The 19,914-nt window shown below is 53.5% G+C and overlaps 1 protein-coding gene across 8 annotated transcripts; it reads left to right on the top strand.

Moving 5' to 3' along the window:
• Window positions 1-1,123: 1,123 nt before the first annotated feature.
• On the top strand, window positions 1,124-19,257 carry SEZ6L2 (seizure related 6 homolog like 2). 8 transcript variants are annotated; one of them, XM_057749194.1, is made up of 19 exons: window positions 1,124-1,195; window positions 1,620-1,734; window positions 2,671-2,802; window positions 3,485-3,784; window positions 4,124-4,263; window positions 4,548-4,749; window positions 8,938-9,123; window positions 9,930-10,098; window positions 10,735-10,898; window positions 12,616-12,816; window positions 13,262-13,400; window positions 14,235-14,431; window positions 14,551-14,745; window positions 16,686-16,877; window positions 16,962-17,153; window positions 17,643-17,681; window positions 17,863-17,980; window positions 18,107-18,203; window positions 18,679-19,257. In XM_057749194.1, exons 2-19 carry the CDS (start codon window positions 1,656-1,658, stop codon window positions 18,706-18,708), a joined length of 2,772 nt encoding a protein of 923 aa, XP_057605177.1. In that variant the 5' UTR covers window positions 1,124-1,195; window positions 1,620-1,655; the 3' UTR covers window positions 18,709-19,257. The 8 variants fall into 8 exon arrangements, with proteins under 8 accessions (XP_057605177.1, XP_057605178.1, XP_057605181.1 ...); XM_057749198.1 differs by lacking the exon at window positions 1,124-1,195 and having other exon boundaries at window positions 1,656-1,734; window positions 3,695-3,784; window positions 18,679-18,892; XM_057749195.1 differs by lacking the exons at window positions 1,124-1,195; window positions 17,643-17,681 and having other exon boundaries at window positions 1,436-1,734; window positions 18,679-18,892.
• Window positions 19,258-19,914: the final 657 nt, after the last annotated feature.

Raw genomic sequence — 19,914 nt, 5'->3', positions numbered from 1 at the left:
TTCTCTCTTTCCTTCCTCCCCCCTCTCTCCTTCCTGCCCTCGCTTCTCACTCGACCCGACCCACGGGTTCTCTCTCTCTCTCTCTCCCTCTCCCCTCCTCCTCTCCTACTCGCTCCTTCCTTGGCTCCCACTCACCCTGACGTCACCCCTCCCCACAGTCCTCTCAGCTTAGCTACCCCCGCCCTCCCCAGTGGCCACCGCAGTTCAGCCGGGTTGGGGGGGTCGTCTCCGGATTTGCCTCCCCGGCCCCGACGGGGCGCCACGTGGGACGCAGGGGGCACAGCGCCAACCTCCAGCGCCCCGCAATGCGAAAAAAAGGGGCGGGGCCTGGGAGGGGCGTGGCAACTAAGGGGAGGGGCGAGCGCGCGGACTGATGGACAAGACCGGCGCTCGCAGACTGCGGACGGGGAAGATGCGGCCTGTCCGTGGGTCAGCCGATCCCTCGACCAGTCGGCCTGTGACTCCACCTCCCCCTTTGCCTTCACAAGAGCCAGCCCCCGGCGGGAGCCTGATTGATAATGAAGGCGGCTTCAGCCAATAGCCCGCGGCGCCAGGGGCCGGGCCATCTCAGGCGGGGCCGAGGAGAGCTGTCCTTGCTGGTGGTGCTGAAAAGGGCTCTCCAGAGGTCTTGTGAGAGGAGGCCAGGAGAAAAAGATCAAAGTTGAAGCCGCCAGGCAACTGGCTGGGGTCATGTTGTACGTTAAAAGAGGGGTCTCCCCTCCCCAAGTCCCGGCCTGTCACCCCTTAGGCTTCTCACAAACGTAGGAACTTGTCATTCTTCTGGAGGAGGGGAAAGCCCATTCCACATGAGCTTCTCTAAAATGGTCTGGAAGTGGGCCGGGGGCATACTGGGGGGATTCGCAAGCTCAAACCCAGCTATGCTGCCTCTCGGCACCCTGGGGAGAAAAGATTCAGATTCCAAATGTGCTGGAATGGTTGGGGGAGGGGGCATAATTACTGCTGGGACCACAGTTTCCTTCGCTTCCCCTAGGGGCCGCGGGAGTGAGGATTACGACCCTGGCTCATGTGGTCCCTCCTTCCTCCATCTGCACTTCCTCCTCCTTCCTCCCCCCCCCAACCCCCCAAATAAATCCCAGGCCCCTCCCTTAGCCCGTCCCCAGGATCTGACGTGGGCTCGACACTTTTCTCCGCTTCTCCCTCCCGCAGCTCCAGTGCCCGAGCCTCGGCTCTCCAGGTTCTGCAACCCCCTCCCCTCCTCGCCAAGCCCCACTAGAGCACAGTAGGGACCCTCCCTATCCTCGACCCCACCCTAGGTCCCTGGAATCTGTTTTGTCTCGGCCCACTCCCGCAGCTTAGAATCCAGCCAGCCCGGTGGACCCAGGAGCCTGAGCCAGAGGGTAACCCAAGCGACCCAGCTCCTTCGCCCTTCTTGGCCCCACCCCCTGCAGCCGGAGCCGCGCCCCCTCTCCCACAGACTCGAGAGCAGAGGACAGAGAAGATTGGGCAAAGAAGGGTGGGCTCCAGGAGACCCCCAGCCCAGTTCTGCCCCTCCATTCCAAAGGGCAGAGAAATTGTCTCCTTGCTAACTGCTAGTAGGAAAAAAAAATAATAGGAAAGATAAAAGGAAACGGAGGAAGGGTGACAGCTAGATTATTTAGGAGAGGCGCAGAAGAGAGAAATTGGTGTGAGTCGCCATGGGGACTCCCAGGGCCCAGCATCCGCCACCTCCCCAGCTGCTGTTCCTAATTCTGCTGAGCTGTCCCTGGATTCAGGGTAAGGACATGGGTGCCTTGGGGTGGGCCCCCGGGAAGGCCCCCAGCGGTGTCCTATACCTTCCTTTCTCCGAACATCCTGCGCCTGCTGAGCTCCTGGGGGAAGGGGAGGGGCACAGCTGACGGCGAAGGGGCAAGCCGGGGCTTTCGAGCTTGCACCTGGGGCCCCTAACCCCATATTTTGAGGAGTTGAGGAAAGGAATGAGGGGAGCTTTGTAACAGCGTCTCAGGGGTTAAATCCAGGAAGAAGGGTTGGGGAAGTTGGGGCGGGGAGATGTCTGCGGAGGCGGCAGAAGCAGGCAGGGTACCTAGGTGGGAGATGGAGGTGATGGGAGAGATGCCAGGCACTGCACACACAAATATTCTTGGACGTATGGACAAAGACAGATGAACAGAGGCAGTGCTCAAAGGCCAGATATTCAATCCCCCACTCTGACCCCCTAGCCAGACTTCAGGGAAGGGGGCAGAGACTGCAGAGAAGGAGAGGGAGGGAGGGAGAGAGGGAGGGGGAGAGAGAGAGAGAGAGAGAGAGAGAACCACACTGCAGAGACAGAAACCCAGAGAGAAAGCTGGGCACTGCAGAAGCAAGGGCTGGGAGGTGCTGCCAGACCCTCCGCAGAGGCCGGGATCTGCGGGGAGAACACCGTTGAGGGGAAAATGAACGTAGCACCCTGCCTCTTCTCCGCCGTGCTGGCGCTGTCCAAGGTGCTCACTGAAGGCCCACACAGCCTGGGGGAAAAGGGAGAGAGGAAGGGGTAGGAGTGAGATGGGCAGCTGGGAGCCCCCCTTCCTATCTTGGCTCTCAGCCCAGTCTGGGACCCTCTGAGCTCCTGCTGGTCCAGCTGACTGAAGAGCTAAGAAGAGCTCTGGAAAAGATATTTCTGGAGAAGGAAGGAGTGTGGGGCAGTGGAAGAGCTCACACGACTTCATCTCCTAGGTCTGCCCCTGAAGGAGGAGGAGGCACTGCCGGAGCCTGGAAGTGAGACCCCCACAGTAGCCTCTGAAGCCTTGGCAGAGCTGCTCCATAGGGCCCTGCTGAGGAGGGGCCCAGAGATGGGCTACTTGCCGGGTGAGGCCCCCAGAGTGGCAGGAGCAACATAGAGGCAGAGGGAGGGACATTAACTCAGGGAGATGGGGAGCCAGGCCAGTGAAATTCAGAGATCCAGAGAGAGATGGTTCAAGAGAATCAAAACTGGACATAGACAGTCAGAGAGCCAGAGAAATTGAGATAGAATGATCAAGAAACAGAGCCGACGAAACAAGCAAACAGAAAGGCAGATGGAAACTCAGAGAACCAGAATCAGAGATAGAGTGGCAAAGAAACACAGAAAGAGAGAGAAATGTGGAGATTAGTAGATCTAGAATCATCAAATCAGAGAGGGATAAGAATACTAAAGAGAGATCAAGTGTTCCAGAGAGTGCAAAATGAAAAGAGGAAAGAGAAAGGGGTAACCAGGAGAGGAAGCCAGATCTGAATGGGGAGACAGAGAGAGAAGCTCAAGGAGACTGTCAGAGTGGAAGCACCTGGGCAGAGAAGAGAAGAGAAGAGAAGGGGGTGGAGGGGCAGGCTGTGGAAGCCTTGGGGGGAGGTGGGGAGTTTGGGTGGGCAAGGGAGAGGTGGGGGGCCTGCGCCTTGTTGGGGAGGTCTTTGGGGTTCAGTGGGGAACTCCCAGTTTCCCTCAGCCCTGCTCCCCAACCAAGGCCCATCAGTTTGCTCCTCCTGTCTCCTGACTTCCCTCGCACTGTCCCAGGATCTGATCCAGACCCCACAATAGCCACCCCTCCAGCCGGCCAGACTCTTGCAGCACCCTCCCTGCCACGGGCCACTGAGCCGGGCACAGGGCCTCTGACAACAGCCGTAACCCCTAAGGGAGGCAGGGGGGCAGGCCCCACCGCGCCGGACCTGCTGACCCCGCCCCCAGGAACTACGGCCCCGCCCCTTCCCGGTCCCGCCTCCCCAGGCCCGCCCCTCGGGCCTGAGGGAGGAGAAGAGGAGACGACCACCACCATCATCACCACAACAACCGTCACCACTACGGTGACCAGGCCAGGTGAGGCGGTCGAAAGGGGATGTGCGAGAAGAGGAGGGTGTGGATGGGGGAGAGGCTGCTGGGAACGTGTGGAAGAAGGGGTCTAGATGGGAGAGTGGCTTCTGCTTAATAATAATAAAGGCTCACTGACACAGCCTTACTATGTGGCAGCGCTGTTCTATGTGTTTTATCTCTTAGGACAGTTGGGGAAGGGGGTTCTGGGCACAGGTGGGCGAGTGAGCATTGCATGAAGATGGTGAGGGGTGCAGGGGAGAAGACAGACGAGGACCCCCAGAGTTGCTTGGTTGGGAGGGCAAGAACACAGAGATTCTCTCAGTCCCAGCACTTGTATCTCTTTAGTTCTGTGTAATAACAACATCTCCGAAGGAGAAGGACACGTGGAGTCTCCAGATTTAGGGAGCACAGCCAGCCGCACCTTGGGGCTCCTGGACTGCACATACAGCATCCATGTCTACCCTGGCTACGGCATTGAGATCCAGGTAACTTGACTTAAGCATACGACTGTGAAACCTCCCAGTCCTTTCTTCAGGGCCCAGGGGTGTACACAGGTTTGGCCTAGGAGCCAGAGAACTTGTTTTCTGGCTCAGGTGGATCTGTTTTCTGAGAATCTCACAGACTCTCCTAGAGTTCTACCACTTAGCCAATGTCACCATGGTGCTTGGGCTGCTACACACGGGAATAAGAAAGGCCAGGGACAGTGGGGCTTAGGGGGTCACCTACCCTGGCTGACTTGCCCTGGCGGGTCTGGGTCTGGCTTCTTTAGGTGCAGACGCTGAACCTGTCTCGGGAGGAGGAACTTCTGGTGCTGGCTGGTGGGGGGTCCCCAGGCCTGGCCCCCCGACTCCTGGCTAACTCCTCCATGCTGGGAGAAGGACAGGTCCTTCGGAGTCCAACCAACCGGCTGCTCCTGCACTTCCAGAGCCCACGGGTCCCAAGGGGCGGTGGCTTCAGGATCCACTATCAGGGTGAGGAGTTTGGAGTGCTGGTGGGAGGGCAGGGGCCACACTGGGCACAGGGAACATCTTCAGGAGCCTTCTAAGCACAGGGTAATGTTGGGGCCTTTTCCTCCTGACTAGGACCGTGGCGGGGCAGAATCCTCAGAGGAGACCTATACACATTGATTCCACACACTCACAGACCTGTGTCTGGGTGTGCACACATCCAAGTGACAATTTGTCCATCCACTCAACAAATGTTTATTGAGTGCCCACTTCATACTGGCCCTGTGTTACCCTTGGGGAGAAGAATAAACACGCCAGTTATAAAGGGAACTAGACCCTAGGTAGAGAGATGGGCAGATAATCAGGATGATCATAATTCAGTGAGATAAGGACCCTCATCCCTATGATGGAGGAACCACGGTCAGAGAGAACAAATGTCAAAGGAAGCTAAATTTCCCCTGTAAGGAACATGGGGACACCTCCTTGGAGGAGGTGATGACTAAGCTGACACCTAAGATGACTTAGCTAGGGGAAGGGTGGGAGGGAGAGAAAGAGGGAGGCAGATGTCTCGATGGATGGAAAAACACATCCTAAGACCCAGAGAGGAGAAAAAAACATGACCCCCTTGAGGCTTTGAGGTAATTCAACATGGAAGATAGAATTGTCCTAGCTGTGTGACCTGGGGTGAGTTACTTAACCTTTCTGTGCTGCATTGTCTTATCTGAAAAATGGGGATCATAACACTGACCTTATGGTATTATTAGGAAGATCAAATGAATCAATACACGTCAAGTGCTTAAAATACTGTCTGGTACGCAATGAAGGCTCTAAAATGTCCGTCATTGCTATTACAGTAAAAGCACAGAAAGTGGTGGGGAGGTAGGCTAAGCGACTAGACTGGGAGGTAGGTTGGATTTAGATCACGAAGGGCCTTACCAGCTTCAGTGAGGAGTTCTTAGACATTTTGAAATGTTTTAAGCAAGATAGTGACAGCCTCAAAATTTGTGACCTAAAAAGATCCTGGTGACTTCTGGGGGCAGGAAAGAGGGAATGTATCTGCGCATGCTTGCATTCGCAAGCACCCACCCACAGACAGCCTACTCACACGTGTACCTCCATATTTGCCTGTGTGTATGGAAACCTTCCCATGATGCAAGTGTATATTCTAGCAAACATGTGCACATGAGGCAAGGGGCCTAGCCCACGGTCCCATTCCAGACAATGCTGTCATCTCCAAAGTCCCTTCCTCTGCCCAGAAACAGAGAGAGAACTGTGTGTTGGACCACTGTGCCCTTCACGTCACCTTATGGCCTTGCTGCGCCCTTGTGAGCTCTGCTGACCCTAGACCCCTTGTGACTTTATCCAGGACACAGACAACCCGAATCCCTTCCTCACACCCTCTCCAGCCTCTCCTGAGACCTCTGCTCTGGACCTGCCCCAGTGGGTCAGGTATGCAAGGTGGAGGTGCCCAGCAGCAGACCTATTCATGGAGAGACCAGTGAGCTGGGGACATGTAGTTGGTGGTCAGGGCCTGGGTGCTGGGGAGCAAGGGCCTGCCTTGAGGGCCCAAGGCTGAGGACTGGGCTCCAGATATTACAAAATGGCTCCCCGCTGGCTCCTTTAAGCAGCCCCTTCCCTAGTGCATTGAAAATAGGACTCTTCAGGCTAAATGGAACATTTGAGGAAGCAGGGCTATTGCATAAATGGGCCTTCATTACCTGCCTCGGTCTTCCCTGCTCTGCGGCTTCTTCAGGCACCTTTGGGACAGAGGCCCTGTTTAAGCCCTTCCCAATCTGCACTAGCTGGGCCCGCTGGTCCACAGTGGCCTCATTAGCTTCCCTGAAAGGTCAAAGGCTCCATCACCCCTCACCCCAAGTCCAGCAAATGTTCCCATTTACAAAGTCCTTTCACCAACTCTTGTTTCGTTTGCTTCTCACAGCAGCCCTGGGGGTGGCCATTGTCAACTCCACCTCTGAGAGGAAGACAAAGCCTCAAAGCTTATATGGATTTTTCAGCCACTGGCAAATTCATTGCAGAGTCAGAAGTCAGATCCCCAAGTCCCTGACCCCCAGTCATTTATTAATTAAAGCCAAGGGGCAGGTGATTAACATTTTCTGAGTACTTTCTGTGTTCCAGGTGCTTGGTGCATTTCTTTTCTTTAAAGCCAATCCTCGATGATAGGAATTGCTATTGTCATTTATAGGTGAAAGGGCCTAGAGGTGAAGTCACCTGCTCAAAGCCATACAACTAATAAATTGTGAAGCTAGAACTAGAACTTAGGTCTGTCCATCTCCAAATCCAGGCACTGTTCCACATTGCCTCTTGACGGCATCAATTGATCAGCTAGGCTAGATTTCTCGCCTAGCAAAATAAAAAATGTTTGGTTCAGCTTCACAGTGACAATAGGTAGGCATTAATGTAATGATAAAATTATGCATGTGGAATGTGTATATGCAAAAAGAAAAAAAAACAAAATTAACTCTATTGGAAAGGGGAGGGGTCAGGAAGACTTCCTGGAGGAGGTGGTACTTAAATTACTCCTTGAAAGATGAGAAAAAGTGAGAAGAGAGCCTTGCAGGTAGGGGAAATTGTGTGGAAAAATATGGAAGTGGGACCATAAGGAGTCACAAAACTATACCGTGTAGGATATATGGGTCGTAGGTGCTGAGAACTGAAGCTGGATGGGCTGGGCTGGACCCAGTTGTGAAAGGGGCTTGAATGTCAATCAGACTTGATTCTGTTGGTCGTAGAGAGCCATCACAGAGGCTAAAGTTTATTCAAGTCACTGTGTTTTAAGAGGTTGTTTTTATGTCTATCTTAGTAGACCATGGACTCCTGAGGGCAAGTCCTCAGTCTTTTTCACCTCTGACCCTGGGATCCAGCCAAGGAAATGCTTGTTGAATTTTGAAATAGGGAGAGATCGGGTCTCTAACAGAATCACTCAGGACTGGAAAGTCAGAAAAAGCAAAGGCCGAGGCAAGCTGGTCCCTCCCAAGCCCCCTCCCTCACCAGAGTCTGCCCCTCCTATAACACCCAGCTTTGACGTACTTCCTCCAGGAAGCCCTTTTTGATGAGCCCTGCCTAGTCTTTTTTTTTTTTTTTTTTTGGCCACCATGCAGTTTGTGGGGAAATTAGTTCCCCCATCAGGGACTGAACCTGCACCCTTGACAGTGAAACCTCGGAGTCCTAGCCACCGGACCGCCAGGGAATTCCCAAGCACTGCCTAGTCTTAGACACACAGAGCTCTGTCAGGATCAAGTTCAGAGTCCATCATTTATTACCAAGTCACTTTCTATTTATTTATTTTATCTCATATGATTCCACAAGAACTTCAGGAGTCTTTCAAAAAAGAATGCAAGCAACAAAATTAAATAGAATAAATAAGAAAAACATGGCATGAGGTAATGCTTATTAAATTTGAAAAAAATAGAGTGTGGATGGACAAGCCATTGTTGCTAGGGACAAGCCTCAATCTGGTTCCAAGCTTCCAAGCAGCCAGTGCAAAAAGAGAGATTACACAGTTCTCACTGTAGGAAAGAAGACAAACCAATTCCTTAAGGAAAGCAGAGCTTTCCCTAGCACTTCACTTTCACTGCGGGATTCATTTAGGGAGTGCTGAGTATTTTGTCTTTAATGACAAAATAGTTTCTAAAGGAGTTTCTTGTGTCTCCTTTGGATGAAACCCGAGGGTATAATACCACAGTGACACCTCAGCGGAAGAAAGTCTGTATGTGTAGAGGGGAGAAAATGATGAGGCACTTAATAACTTGGAGCCTCAATTTCCACATCTGGAAAATGGGTCACAGCCTTTCTCTGAGTACTTCAAAAGCACTGCATGAACTCATTTTGGAAGCTGAACAAGCTCTGCAAATACTATTTGTTATTATTAGAGCTGGATGGGGTCCAGAGTGGCCAACTGATTTGCCTGAGGTCACACAGCAAATGAGTGCTAGGGTCCAGAGCTTCTTTGAGTCTCAGGTATCTCATCTATAAAATGGGGGCCAAAGAGGGTAGATTACAAAGATTAGGGGAGATAAGGGATGTTGAAATTACCTCTTCATGAGACAGTGTGTCCATGTAAGGACTCCAATATGGGGCCAGTTTGTGCCCTGGAGGAGGGAGGGACCTGAAAAGAGGGTAGGAAGTGCTAGGGGACCAGTGAGAGAGGCTGGCATGGGAAAGTGAGTCCCTCTCCTGCTCTGTCTGATCCAGCCTACCTGTTGAGCTGCGGCTTTCCTCCCCGGCCAGCCCATGGGGATGTGAGTGTGACAGACCTTCACCCTGGAGGCACTGCCACCTTCCACTGTGATTCAGGCTACCAGCTGCAGGGTGAGGAGACCCTCATCTGCCTCAATGGCACCCGGCCAGCCTGGAGCAGTGAACCCCCCAGCTGCATGGGTGAGTCTCCTACCACAATAGGTGTGATCTTATGTCCTGGGAGCCCCACTGGAGGGTCCTGTCTTGGGGGTCTCTTATCTTTGGGGAGCAGCCATCTTGAAGGGGTTTTTACCCTGAAGGGTCCCTATCCTGGGGTCTCCATCTGGAGCTCTTCACATGAGGGTCTCTATCCTTGGAGTCTCCATCCTTGGCAGGGGGCTGGGGCATTCCCCATCTGGGGAAGTCCCACTTGGAGGGCTCCCTTTTTTTTCTTTTTTTGGTCGCGCTGCACAGCATGTGGGATTTCAGTTCCTCGACCAGGGATCAAACCTGTGCCCCTTGCAGTGGAGTGCAGAGTCCTAACCACTGGACTTCCAGGGAATTCCTGGAGGGTTCCCATTTGAGGAGTCAGCATTCTGGAGGTCTCTGCTTTTGGAGACTCCTCATCCTAGAGGAAACCATTCTTGGGGTCCATATCAGGGACTCTCTATTCTGAAGGGTCTTCATCCTGGGATCTTATCCTGAGTATTTTCCATCTGAGAGCTTCAGTTTGGGGGAGGCTCCCCATAACTTCCCACCCCAGGGTGTCCATGTCTGGGGAGTCTTAATTTTAGCAGAATCTCCATCTGGGGGGGCGGGTGTCCATCCTGGGATTTTTCTGTTCCGGGGCTGGTTCTTCACCTGGTAGTGGTCTGAGAAAGGCCCTGGGGTGAGCCTGTAGGGACGAGGTCATCCCGAGGCCAGGTCCCAGGCAAAGGTGTGGGTGCAATAGCTCTGAAGGTGGGAGAAAGACAAGTCACCTTAACCTGCACCCCCTCTGCCCACAGCATCCTGTGGTGGCACCATCCACAATGCTACACTTGGCCGCATCGTGTCCCCTGAGCCTGGGGGAGCCGCAGGGCCCAACCTCACCTGCCGTTGGGTCATTGAAGCAGCAGAGGGACGTCGGCTGCACCTACACTTCGAGAGAGTCTCGCTGGATGAGGACAATGACCGGTGAGGTTCTGGGCTTTGGGTCAGAGGTCTCCGCTTCAAGGAAATAGGGAAGCTGCAGTGGGGAGTCAGACAGACTGCGGGGGAATCCCAGTTGGTATCTGTGTCAAACACAGGTTAGTCCTTCCTTTCTTAGGCAGTGTAGCTGTGCAAACTGAGACGAATCACTGAACCCTCTCTGTGCCTCAGTTTTGTCATCTGCAGAATGGGATTAAGAGTTGCTCCCTCTCAAGGTTTCTGTGAGAACAGATGCATTATAATATGGAAAGTGCTTGGAATGCCCTAGCCCACAGTAAGCACTATAAATGTGTGAGCCATCATCATCATCACTATTCTCACTCTTTATCTCACAAACTGGTATCCCGGCTCCGTCACTAGTTGCTATGCAATGCTGGGCAGGATATTTGCTCTTTCTGTGCCTCAACTTTCTCATCTATAAAATGAGGGATAATAATAGTCTCTGATTCAAGGGTTCTTAGGAGAATTAAATGAGATAAAATGTGTAAAGGCTTAGAAGAGTACATGGCATATAGTTAATGTTTGAAAATAAAAGCTAGGAAATTAAGTTAGGAGAGCAGGAAAGATGTGAGGCAGCTTCTGAGGGGAAGCTGAGCTCCTGGCAACCTCTGTCCATCCCAGGCTTATGGTGCGCTCAGGGGGCGGTCCCCTGTCTCCAGTGATCTATGACTCGGACATGGATGATGTCCCAGAGCGGGGTCTCATCAGTGATGCCCAGTCCCTCTATGTGGAGCTGCTTTCAGAGACACCTGCCAACCCCCTGCTGCTAAGCCTCCGATTTGAAGGTAACTGCCCTCCCCTGGCACCCCAACTCCTGCACCTTCCCCTCTTCCTGATACCCAAGCATGGTCACAAGCACATATTCCATCTCTGCTCATCTCCATGCCTGGATTCCTGAAAACTGACTTGTCTCCCCATCCCAAAATGACGAGGATCCCTTCTAATTCCCTGAGATGGCCTTTTCTACTTAAGCTTCAGGTATGGCTGGATCCAGGTACACAGCCAAGAGACCAATTACTTAAATCTCTCCATTCCTTCCTTTCAGTTGGCTTCATTCTCAGACAGACTCTCAGTCTGTGGTGTACGTAGCAGTTCCAGATTTACATACCACCAACTTTAGTAAGTCCATCAGAAAGAAAGTATACCACTTTCCTAAAAGCATCGACAAAAGTGCCAGGAAAGACTTTCATTGCCCTGGCTTAGGTCATGTGTCTATACCTGAGCCAATCACCATAGCTATGGGCAGATGGTGTAATGATTGGCAGATCCACATCACATGGCCATCCCTAGTTGGCTCTAACTGAACCTCATGGACTGAAAATAGGGAAGGCATGTGACCCAAAGTGAAAATAGGAGTGCCGTTAACAGACAAAGGGCAACTGGCTGCTGGGCAGGTAGAAACAAGGAAGTCAGTGATCATGGGAGGAGGCATTTGAACTGGGACTTATAGGATAGAGAGAATTTTAAAAGAGGAAGATTGGCAATGAGCATTTCAGGTGAAAGGAAAAGTGTGAGCAACAGTGAAGAGGTAGAGAAAAACCTGATATGTTTGGGAAATAGAGAGTTTCACTGTGGCCGGAGCAGAGGATTTGTGCAAAAAGCAGCAGGAAAGAGACAAAGAAAGTGAAATGCCCATAGATGAGAGGGACTGGTTTCTGTTATGAATCAAGGGAGAAAGGGAATTGGCACTTGGCCCTGATGGATGCATAGGATTTGGGCATGACACCTTATCGGGTTAAGTAACAGTGAACTAGAACAGTGGATCTGGAAAAAAAAATTGCATGCTAGATTCTGCGAGTGCAAAGAGAATTTCTAGGTTTGAGGCCTGCCTCCATGGTTGTGGGCCACTGCTGCTCCATGGGCTTCAGACTCTTTCTGTATCATAGGCACCCAAGTCTTACCTGAGTCTTTGCAGCTAGGATATGATCAGATGGGCAAAAACTAAAACGCTCTACAAAGGTTCATTTTTGCTGAATTTGTCCAAGGTTAAAACCGAGTAGCTTTTGTGTTTACCTCACTTTTGGATTCTAGCCACCGTATAGATAATCAGGGGTGATCAGAATCCAACTGTTATCTTTGAGGAGTAAACATACCTATATGAGCCAGGTCCCCAAAGACACCCTCTCCCCACAGTCCATTGCACCTTCCAGAGCCAAACGTCTCTCTTTGGGAATCAAGGAATCTGGTCTTGAGTTCTGGTTCTGCCACTGCCCTACTATGTGACATGGGGCAAGTGGCCTTTTGTTTGTAGACCTAGTGTCCTCATCTGTAGAATAGTTGCTGGGACTTGGCTGTCCAGAGGCCAGGGAGCTGACATAGATATGTGAAGGAGGGATGTTAGGGTTTGGGGGAAACTAGAAAGTGAAGGCTAAGCCCAAGGGCATTCAATTTTAAATAGCTCACTGGGGGGCCAAACCACACTGGAAATCAGCCTGATTCCCCAGGCTGAGATCCCTAGGGGCCTGTCCTAATGCTTAATTCCTGCGACTGACTCCTCTATAGCCTTTGAGGAAGATCGCTGCTTCGCCCCCTTCCTGGCACATGGCAATGTCACCACCACGGACCCTGAGTACCGCCCAGGGGCACTGGCCACCTTCTCATGCCTCCCAGGATATGCCCTGGAGCCCCCTGGTCCCCCCAATGCCATCGAATGCGTGGATCCCACAGAACCCCACTGGAACGACACAGAGCCAGCCTGCAAGGGTGAGCCCTCCACCTCCCCAGGACATCAGTTCACAGACTACCCCCTGAGCTGGGAATCCTAGGAAGGCCATTCAGGAAGGAGAATCTAGTAAACTCAGATTAATTCCTGTCCCTTTCAGAGGCTCAGTTTTCTTAGCTGAGTAGTTGATGGGCTTGTTACAGAATTCAGGGGTCATAACCCAAATATCTTCAACGGCTAGAACTGGAGTTGGCCTAAGTCCTGGATCGGGTGGTGACTTACTGGCTGGAGACTGGGCAGGGTTAGTTAAGAGTGGGGCTGGGGATTGGACACAACAGGAGTAGCTGTGGCAAGAATCAGGTGGGTAACAGATAATGGGAAAGCGGAGAGGCAGTTCGGGCACACAGTTGGGAGTGGTGAGGACTGTAGTGAAACAGAGACTGCATGCCCGCCCGTGTCCTGAATCTGACATCCTTTCTACCCTAGCCATGTGTGGAGGGGAGCTGTCAGAGCCAGCTGGTGTGGTCCTCTCTCCGGATTGGCCCCAGAGCTACAGCCCCGGCCAAGATTGCGTGTGGGGTCTGCACGTCCAAGAAGAGAAGCGCATCTTGCTGCAAGTTGAGATGTATGTTTGGGTACTGCAGAGGGTGCGATGCGTGTGGGCTCAGCCAAGTGCCGTATGACAACACACTGGCCTGCATTCTGAGCCTGGCTAGCTCGAGCGTCTACACGAGATTCAGTGAATATATGTTCAGATGAAAGAGGTAGCTAAGGATTCAGGATAGGGGTGTGGGACATCAGGTAGACCTGGGTACAAATCGCTTATTGCTCAAGCAACCTTGGACAAGTAAATGGGGTAACACAGCCTTCCTCCGGGGCTATTGTGAAAAAGGGGCTCTGGCCTGAAGTCTCTCTTTGGCTGTTTCTGAGGCCATCACTGGAGTGATTTCCAGGGACCCAGGCCTAAGCTGTTGCATGAGCAGCAGCGCACAAGATGGGCGTGGGTGTGGGGGAAATCCAGTGAGCTAATTTGGTGTGAGGTGGTCCTGTGCCAGGACAGAACCAGAGGTGCGCGTGGCTCAAAAAGCAGGTACTCAGGCGGGGCCTAGAGTTGGGCGGGGTGGTGATGAGCAGGGTCTATGATTGGTCAGAGTTGGAGTTGAGCCCGTGCACCACCTGGTGATGGAGGAGGGACTGGGAAGTGGGAGGCGTTAACAGTGAGCCGGGTTGGGGATTGAGAAGCAGGAACCGGGAGGAACCACAGACCAAATGGAACCTGGAGAGACTAGCATGGAGGAGAAGCCCATAACGGATCCAAACCGAAGCCTGGGATGGGAAAATGTGGGGTGGGACTGGAGAATAGGCAGAGTTACTAAAGAGCTGAGTTAGGGATTGGGCAGGACCGGATGGGAGGGGCTGATCGTAACCCAGCCCCCAAATCTGGTCTCACTCCCTGCAGCTTGAATGTGCGCGAAGGGGATATGCTGACACTATTCGATGGTGACGGTCCCAGCGCCCGAGTCCTGGCCCAGCTGAGGGGGCCTCAACCGCGCCGCCGCCTCCTCTCCTCTGGGCCCGACCTCACGCTGCAGTTCCAGGCACCGCCCGGACCCCCAAACCCAGGCCTGGGCCAGGGTTTCGTGTTGCACTTCAAAGGTACCGAGGCCTAGGGTCCCGAGACGGGAAGGGGTCCCGCAGGTCAGAGAGGCCCCCGAAGTTGGGAGGGCGCCCTGGGTCGCAGGACAGCCTCGAAACTCTCTGTCTCTCCCCTGCAGAGGTCCCGAGGAACGACACTTGCCCCGAGCTGCCGCCCCCGGAGTGGGGCTGGAGGACGGCTTCCCACGGGGACCTGATCCGAGGCACTGTGCTTACTTATCAATGCGAGCCTGGCTATGAGCTGCTCGGCTCCGATATTCTCACCTGCCAGTGGGACTTGTCCTGGAGCGCAGCGCCGCCCGCCTGCCAAAAGAGTGAGCCCGGGCCCCGCCTCAGTCCTCTCGTGGCTCCGCCCCTGCCCACGTGGGTTTCAGGGATACGCTTGGGCCCTGCCCACCCCTCTGCGCCCTGCCTCCGTCTCTTCTTGTTCCCGCCCCTGTTCTGTCTGGATCCATCGCTTCGCTCTAGGTCCTGCCTAGATCTTCCTCAGGCTCCAACTATATGTCCAGTGGGTTCCACTCCTCTGCTCCTCGGTGCCCCAAAACTGTCCCCTCTGGTCCCCACTCTCGTCTTCCCAGGATTGCTTCCCTCTCTCTTGCAATGTCCTGGGTCCTGACCCTGGTTCCTCTGGTCTCCGCCTCATCTTTTCGTGGCCCCGCCCCATCGTCTCCTGGCCCCGCCTCTGCCCAGTCTGAGTTCCACCCCTTCCCCCGCCTGCCCCATCATCTCTTCTTGTTCTAGGTCCTGCTCCAGTCTCTCAGTCCCCAACCCTTGACATTACAGGGAGTCACTTTGCTGGGGCCCAGTCTCGTCAGAGAACTTGGTTTATTTTAATCCAGTCATTAAAGTCCCATGCTGCGTAGGGGTTGCGGTTACGGGAAGGGGTTGGGGACTCTCCCTACCCTGACACAGCTCACAGTCTGGGAGAGGGACAGATACTTAACTCAGGATATTAGAGTGGTAACCACTGGGTGACTTCAGGCAAGGTACTTAATATCTCTGAGGCTTTGGCCTCTTCATCGTTGAAGTAGGAATAGAGGATTGTGAAAAGCAAATGAAAAGTTTTTCATGTTAGTGCCTGGTGCAAATAAATGGTGAGTAAGTAGTAGATGCTGTAAGTGGAAAGAGGGGTGGATTAATTGTCCCAGAGATAGGGCAGGAGATTTCACAGAGGAGATGACATTCAAAGGAGCTGGGAGTGTTTATCTCTTAGAAGAGCAGAAACGGGTGGCATCTTGTCACTTTCTCCAAATTTTGGGAAGCCTGTCACCAGGATATGCGATTGTAGGTCTTTCACCTGGCCCCTAGGAGCAACAGTGGGACCAATGAGGATAAGATTCAGGAAGCCAGATTTGGACTGGACACAAGGAAAACTTTCTAGTTGACACAGCTCTGCATCCCTAGAAAGGATTCACAGGATGTCCAATCTGGGATCCAGACAGGACAGGGCAGGGACAGGAAACAGCAGGGAGAGGAAGGGATGGAAGCAGGGCCCAGAGAGGATAGGGCCTGGCCCAAGAACCTGCCCAAGGCAGCACATTGAGCCTTCAGCTGAGCTGAGCCCCAAATCTCTGAATCTCAGCCCAGTGCCCCATGGCTGTGACCCTGAATAGTTCCGGCTCTGCCACTCCCTGGCTGAATGACCGTAGGTCAGTCACTTGACTGCCCTGAGCCCCGAACCCCAAGGGAGATGACAGTGACGTTGACTTCTCGGGATCATCGGGGTATATGACATCGTGTTTGTAAAACACGATTCAGCTGGGTGCCTTGCACAGGTCTATACATAAGAAATGGCTTTGACTGGGATTATTCCACAGCAAGGTTGCAAACACATGCTCGCAGAGGCCAGGCAGGCAATATAAGTGAGCAGGATGGTCTGGGAATGATGGAAATGAGGGGAGCAGGAGGGCTGGGCCCCTGTAAAGAGGGCAGCTGTTCTTCTGCTGATGATTCACCATGCAGGGCTGACGCGGCTGGGATTTAGCTGGTTTGCTCTGGTTGAGTATTTCAACTTTCATGCTAGGATGCAGGCCCAGGTTGCCCCAAACACTGTTATTTGGAAGAAACCTGATATGTAAAATGCATTGAATTTTAAGTTTTCCCAACGCCTGCTCTCTTCATTGTGAGGAAGGAGTGGGAGGTGAGGGGGTTTGCCCAGAGGAGATGGCCCACGACTCAGGCCTCTCCCAGCTCTAAGCTTCTGGGAGATCTTTGAAGGCCCTGACTCCCCCTGACTTTGCCCTCCTGCCGACAGTCATGACGTGTGCTGATCCCGGTGAGATCACCAACGGGCACCGCACCACCTCGGATGCCGGCTTCCCTGTTGGCTCCCACGTCCAATACCGCTGTCTGCCGGGGTACAGCCTGGAGGGGGCGGCCGTGCTCACCTGCTACAGCCGGGACACGGGCACGCCCAAATGGAGCGACCGGGTGCCCAAATGCGCCTGTGAGTCAGGGGACACCCTAGGACACGCGGCGGGGTGGCCTGCTCAACAGCGCAGCTGGCCCATGACTGACCTCTTCCCTGCAGTGAAGTACGAGCCATGCCTGAACCCCGGGGTGCCAGAGAACGGCTATCAGACATTGTACAAGCATCACTACCAGGCGGGCGAGTCTCTGCGCTTCTTCTGCTATGAGGGCTTTGAGCTCATCGGCGAGGTCACCATCACCTGCGTGCCCGGCCACCCCTCACAGTGGACCAGCCAGCCCCCGCTCTGCAAAGGTGCCTGGGCAGGCAGGGCAGGAGGGGGCACAGCAGTGTCCAGGATGTGACAGGGCTGGGAAAGTCAGGTAGCAAATCTGAGACCCTGCCGGGCTCCCTATTCACCTCCTATGGGCTCTCAGCCTCAGAGGTATATTCAGAAGCCCTGGGAAAGTTCAAGGTCATGGGAATTATCCTAAGGGAAGTAGTAGAGGGGGCTTTGGTTTGGCAGTCCCTTGCCCTCTGGATAGGTCTCAGTTTCCCTATTTTGACAAATCCTACAGGCCTGGTTGGTTTAGATGGCCAAGGGGTCTGGAGAAGGAGGACCAAGGCCCTGCTCTGACTGTTCCTCCCCTGCCCCCACCAAGGGAAGGATCACGTTTAGGTTGAGCAGAGGGCAGAGAAACCAGGCTGTCCAGCTCAGCCCCACTGGGCTCCCGGCCCTCTACCCAGCCAGCCTCCTTCCCTCCCTGGCTCAGACCCCGTCCCCTCCCCCTCCTCTCCCTGCAGTGGCCTATGAGGAGCTCCTGGACAACCGAAAACTGGAAGGTCAGTAAGGGCACAGGTGGAGATCCAGGCCTGGCCAAGTTGGGAGGGCAAGGCAGAGGCCGGGGGCAGGAGGCCAGGCCCCCGGCGGGGTGAGGCCTAGGGTTCAGGGTCCAGGGTAGAGGCTGGGATTGCCCAGGGCTGGGCCCAGCCCCAGCTCACTGGCCTTTCCTCCTCCTTCCAGTGACCCAGACCACAGACCCGTCACGCCAGCTGGAAGGTGGGAACCTCGCCTTGGCCATTCTGCTGCCCCTAGGCTTGGTCATCATCCTCGGCAGTGGCGTCTACATATACTACACCAAGTAAGTCCCCGACTCAGGGAGCTGCTGGCCAGGGCAGACGTCCTGCCTGCCTGGCACAGAAGCCCGGGTGAGGGGGGGTTGGGGGCTCACTTCTCGATAAGCCCCTCTATCTCCTTCCTTTCCCAGGCTACAGGGAAAATCCCTCTTCGGCTTCTCAGGCTCCCATTCCTACAGCCCCATCACGGTGGAGTCAGACTTCAGCAATCCACTGTATGAAGCTGGGGTAAGCCCTTCCCCTACCCCTGGAGTGCCACATCCCTCAGCTCCCCAGGGACTCCATAACCTTCTCTCAAAGTCTCTGTAATATCTGTCTTGGGAATTGCAAACGCAGCTGCCTACAAAGGCCACATCAATGAACAAAGCCAGGTCAGGTGGACCAATAGGGAGCAGTGAGGACTGTGACTAATTGGAAAACTTGTACCCCATCCAGTCCATGGAAGAAACCTGGGCCCAATTGCCAGATCTTCCAGTTGTTCAAGACAACCCAGAAATTTAGATTTTTATGTGATTTTAAGATACTGTGGGATGAACCAAACACATCCATTGGCCAGATTCACCCCCCATGGTCCCCAAACTCCCAGTGATCAGTTATTTTAAAAACACAGTCTTTTCCCTTCCTTGTGGATGCCTCCTTCCATTTTGCTGCCTCCTCCACCTCCATCCCATTCCAGCAACTGATGGCATCTCTTTGTTTCCAGGATACACGAGAGTACGAAGTTTCCATCTGAACGTCAGGACTAAGGCTGCAGGACCCAGGTCGCCCCTCCTCTCCTCATTCTGGGCAGGAAGGGGTACAAGACCTGGTCTCTGGCTCCCTTCCTCTCTGCTGTGTAAATAGTCTCCTGGTCCCACGAGGGGGCTCTGATGGCCCTGGGGACCCTACAGTAAATAAACCAGCATCCTGTGCCCAAAGCCTCCTCTTCTCAGTTGCCAAACAAGGGGCCTGCTCCTCCCCACCCCCCACTCTACCCACTTTTGGACCCTGGGAGGGAAACTCAGCCTCTGCTGCAACTCCTGGGGCCCCTCCAGCCCAGGGCATCCCATAAGGACTACTCAAGAGCTTTGCTGTTCCCTTGGTCATGAAGGCTCTGCCCTTCCCAGATGCTCTGGCCCGAGGCCTAACCTCTGACCCTTGGAGGGTCAGAAGAAGAGGGATAAAGGGGAGAGCTGGGACAAGGCCCTTACCCGCTTCCTGCCATGTCCCCTACCCACAGTCTTCCCACCTTTGCTTCTGGATTTTTGTTTTCGAGCAATAAACAGAAAATCACCATTTGTAACTGGACCGGTGGGGTGTGGGAAGGTGGGTCACAGGGCAGTGGAGACGGTGATGGTGGCCTCTCTTGAGAGGGGGCTTGGGAGAGGGGAACAATTTGGGGAAAAGATGGAAATTTAAGATTGCAGACAGGGCAGTGTTGAAGGGACTGGCCTGGGGTAAAATAGCCTGGCTTTAAGCTCAGCCTCTGAAGGACAGGCTGGGCCCCCTCCTGGCCTCAGCTGTCTCGCCACAGGGCTTGGCGTTTCCAGGCTTTTCTAGCAGCTGCCTCTCCTCCCTCACTGTATGGCAGGTGGCAAACAGCGCTCAGTTTGTTTCATGATCGGTTGACCTACGAGTAGACCCCCTTTGGAGAATGCCTGTACCTATCCAAGTATACCCGTCTTTCTTTCCCCCAATCTTTTTGGCATTTGAAGCATATCTACTGTTACCTGTCTACCAAGTATTAGATTTGCAGCCTTTCATGAACAATGAGCTTGTTTTGTATCCTGTGGGTGTCCTTTTCTACTTTATTTTTGAACGTTACAGGGAATTTACAGCCTGTTTGTCTTAAAGTCTTTCTCCAAATCCATCAAATTTTCCTTAGTTAAAATTTTATAATTAAATATAATGAAACATTTTTAGGACACTCAAAAGGAAATACTCAAAAGAGGACTGAATT

This window comes from Hippopotamus amphibius, chromosome 9, assembly GCF_030028045.1.
Source record: "Hippopotamus amphibius kiboko isolate mHipAmp2 chromosome 9, mHipAmp2.hap2, whole genome shotgun sequence".
Lineage (NCBI taxonomy): Eukaryota > Metazoa > Chordata > Mammalia > Artiodactyla > Hippopotamidae > Hippopotamus > Hippopotamus amphibius.
This window is presented reverse-complemented; position numbering and strand designations above follow the sequence as displayed.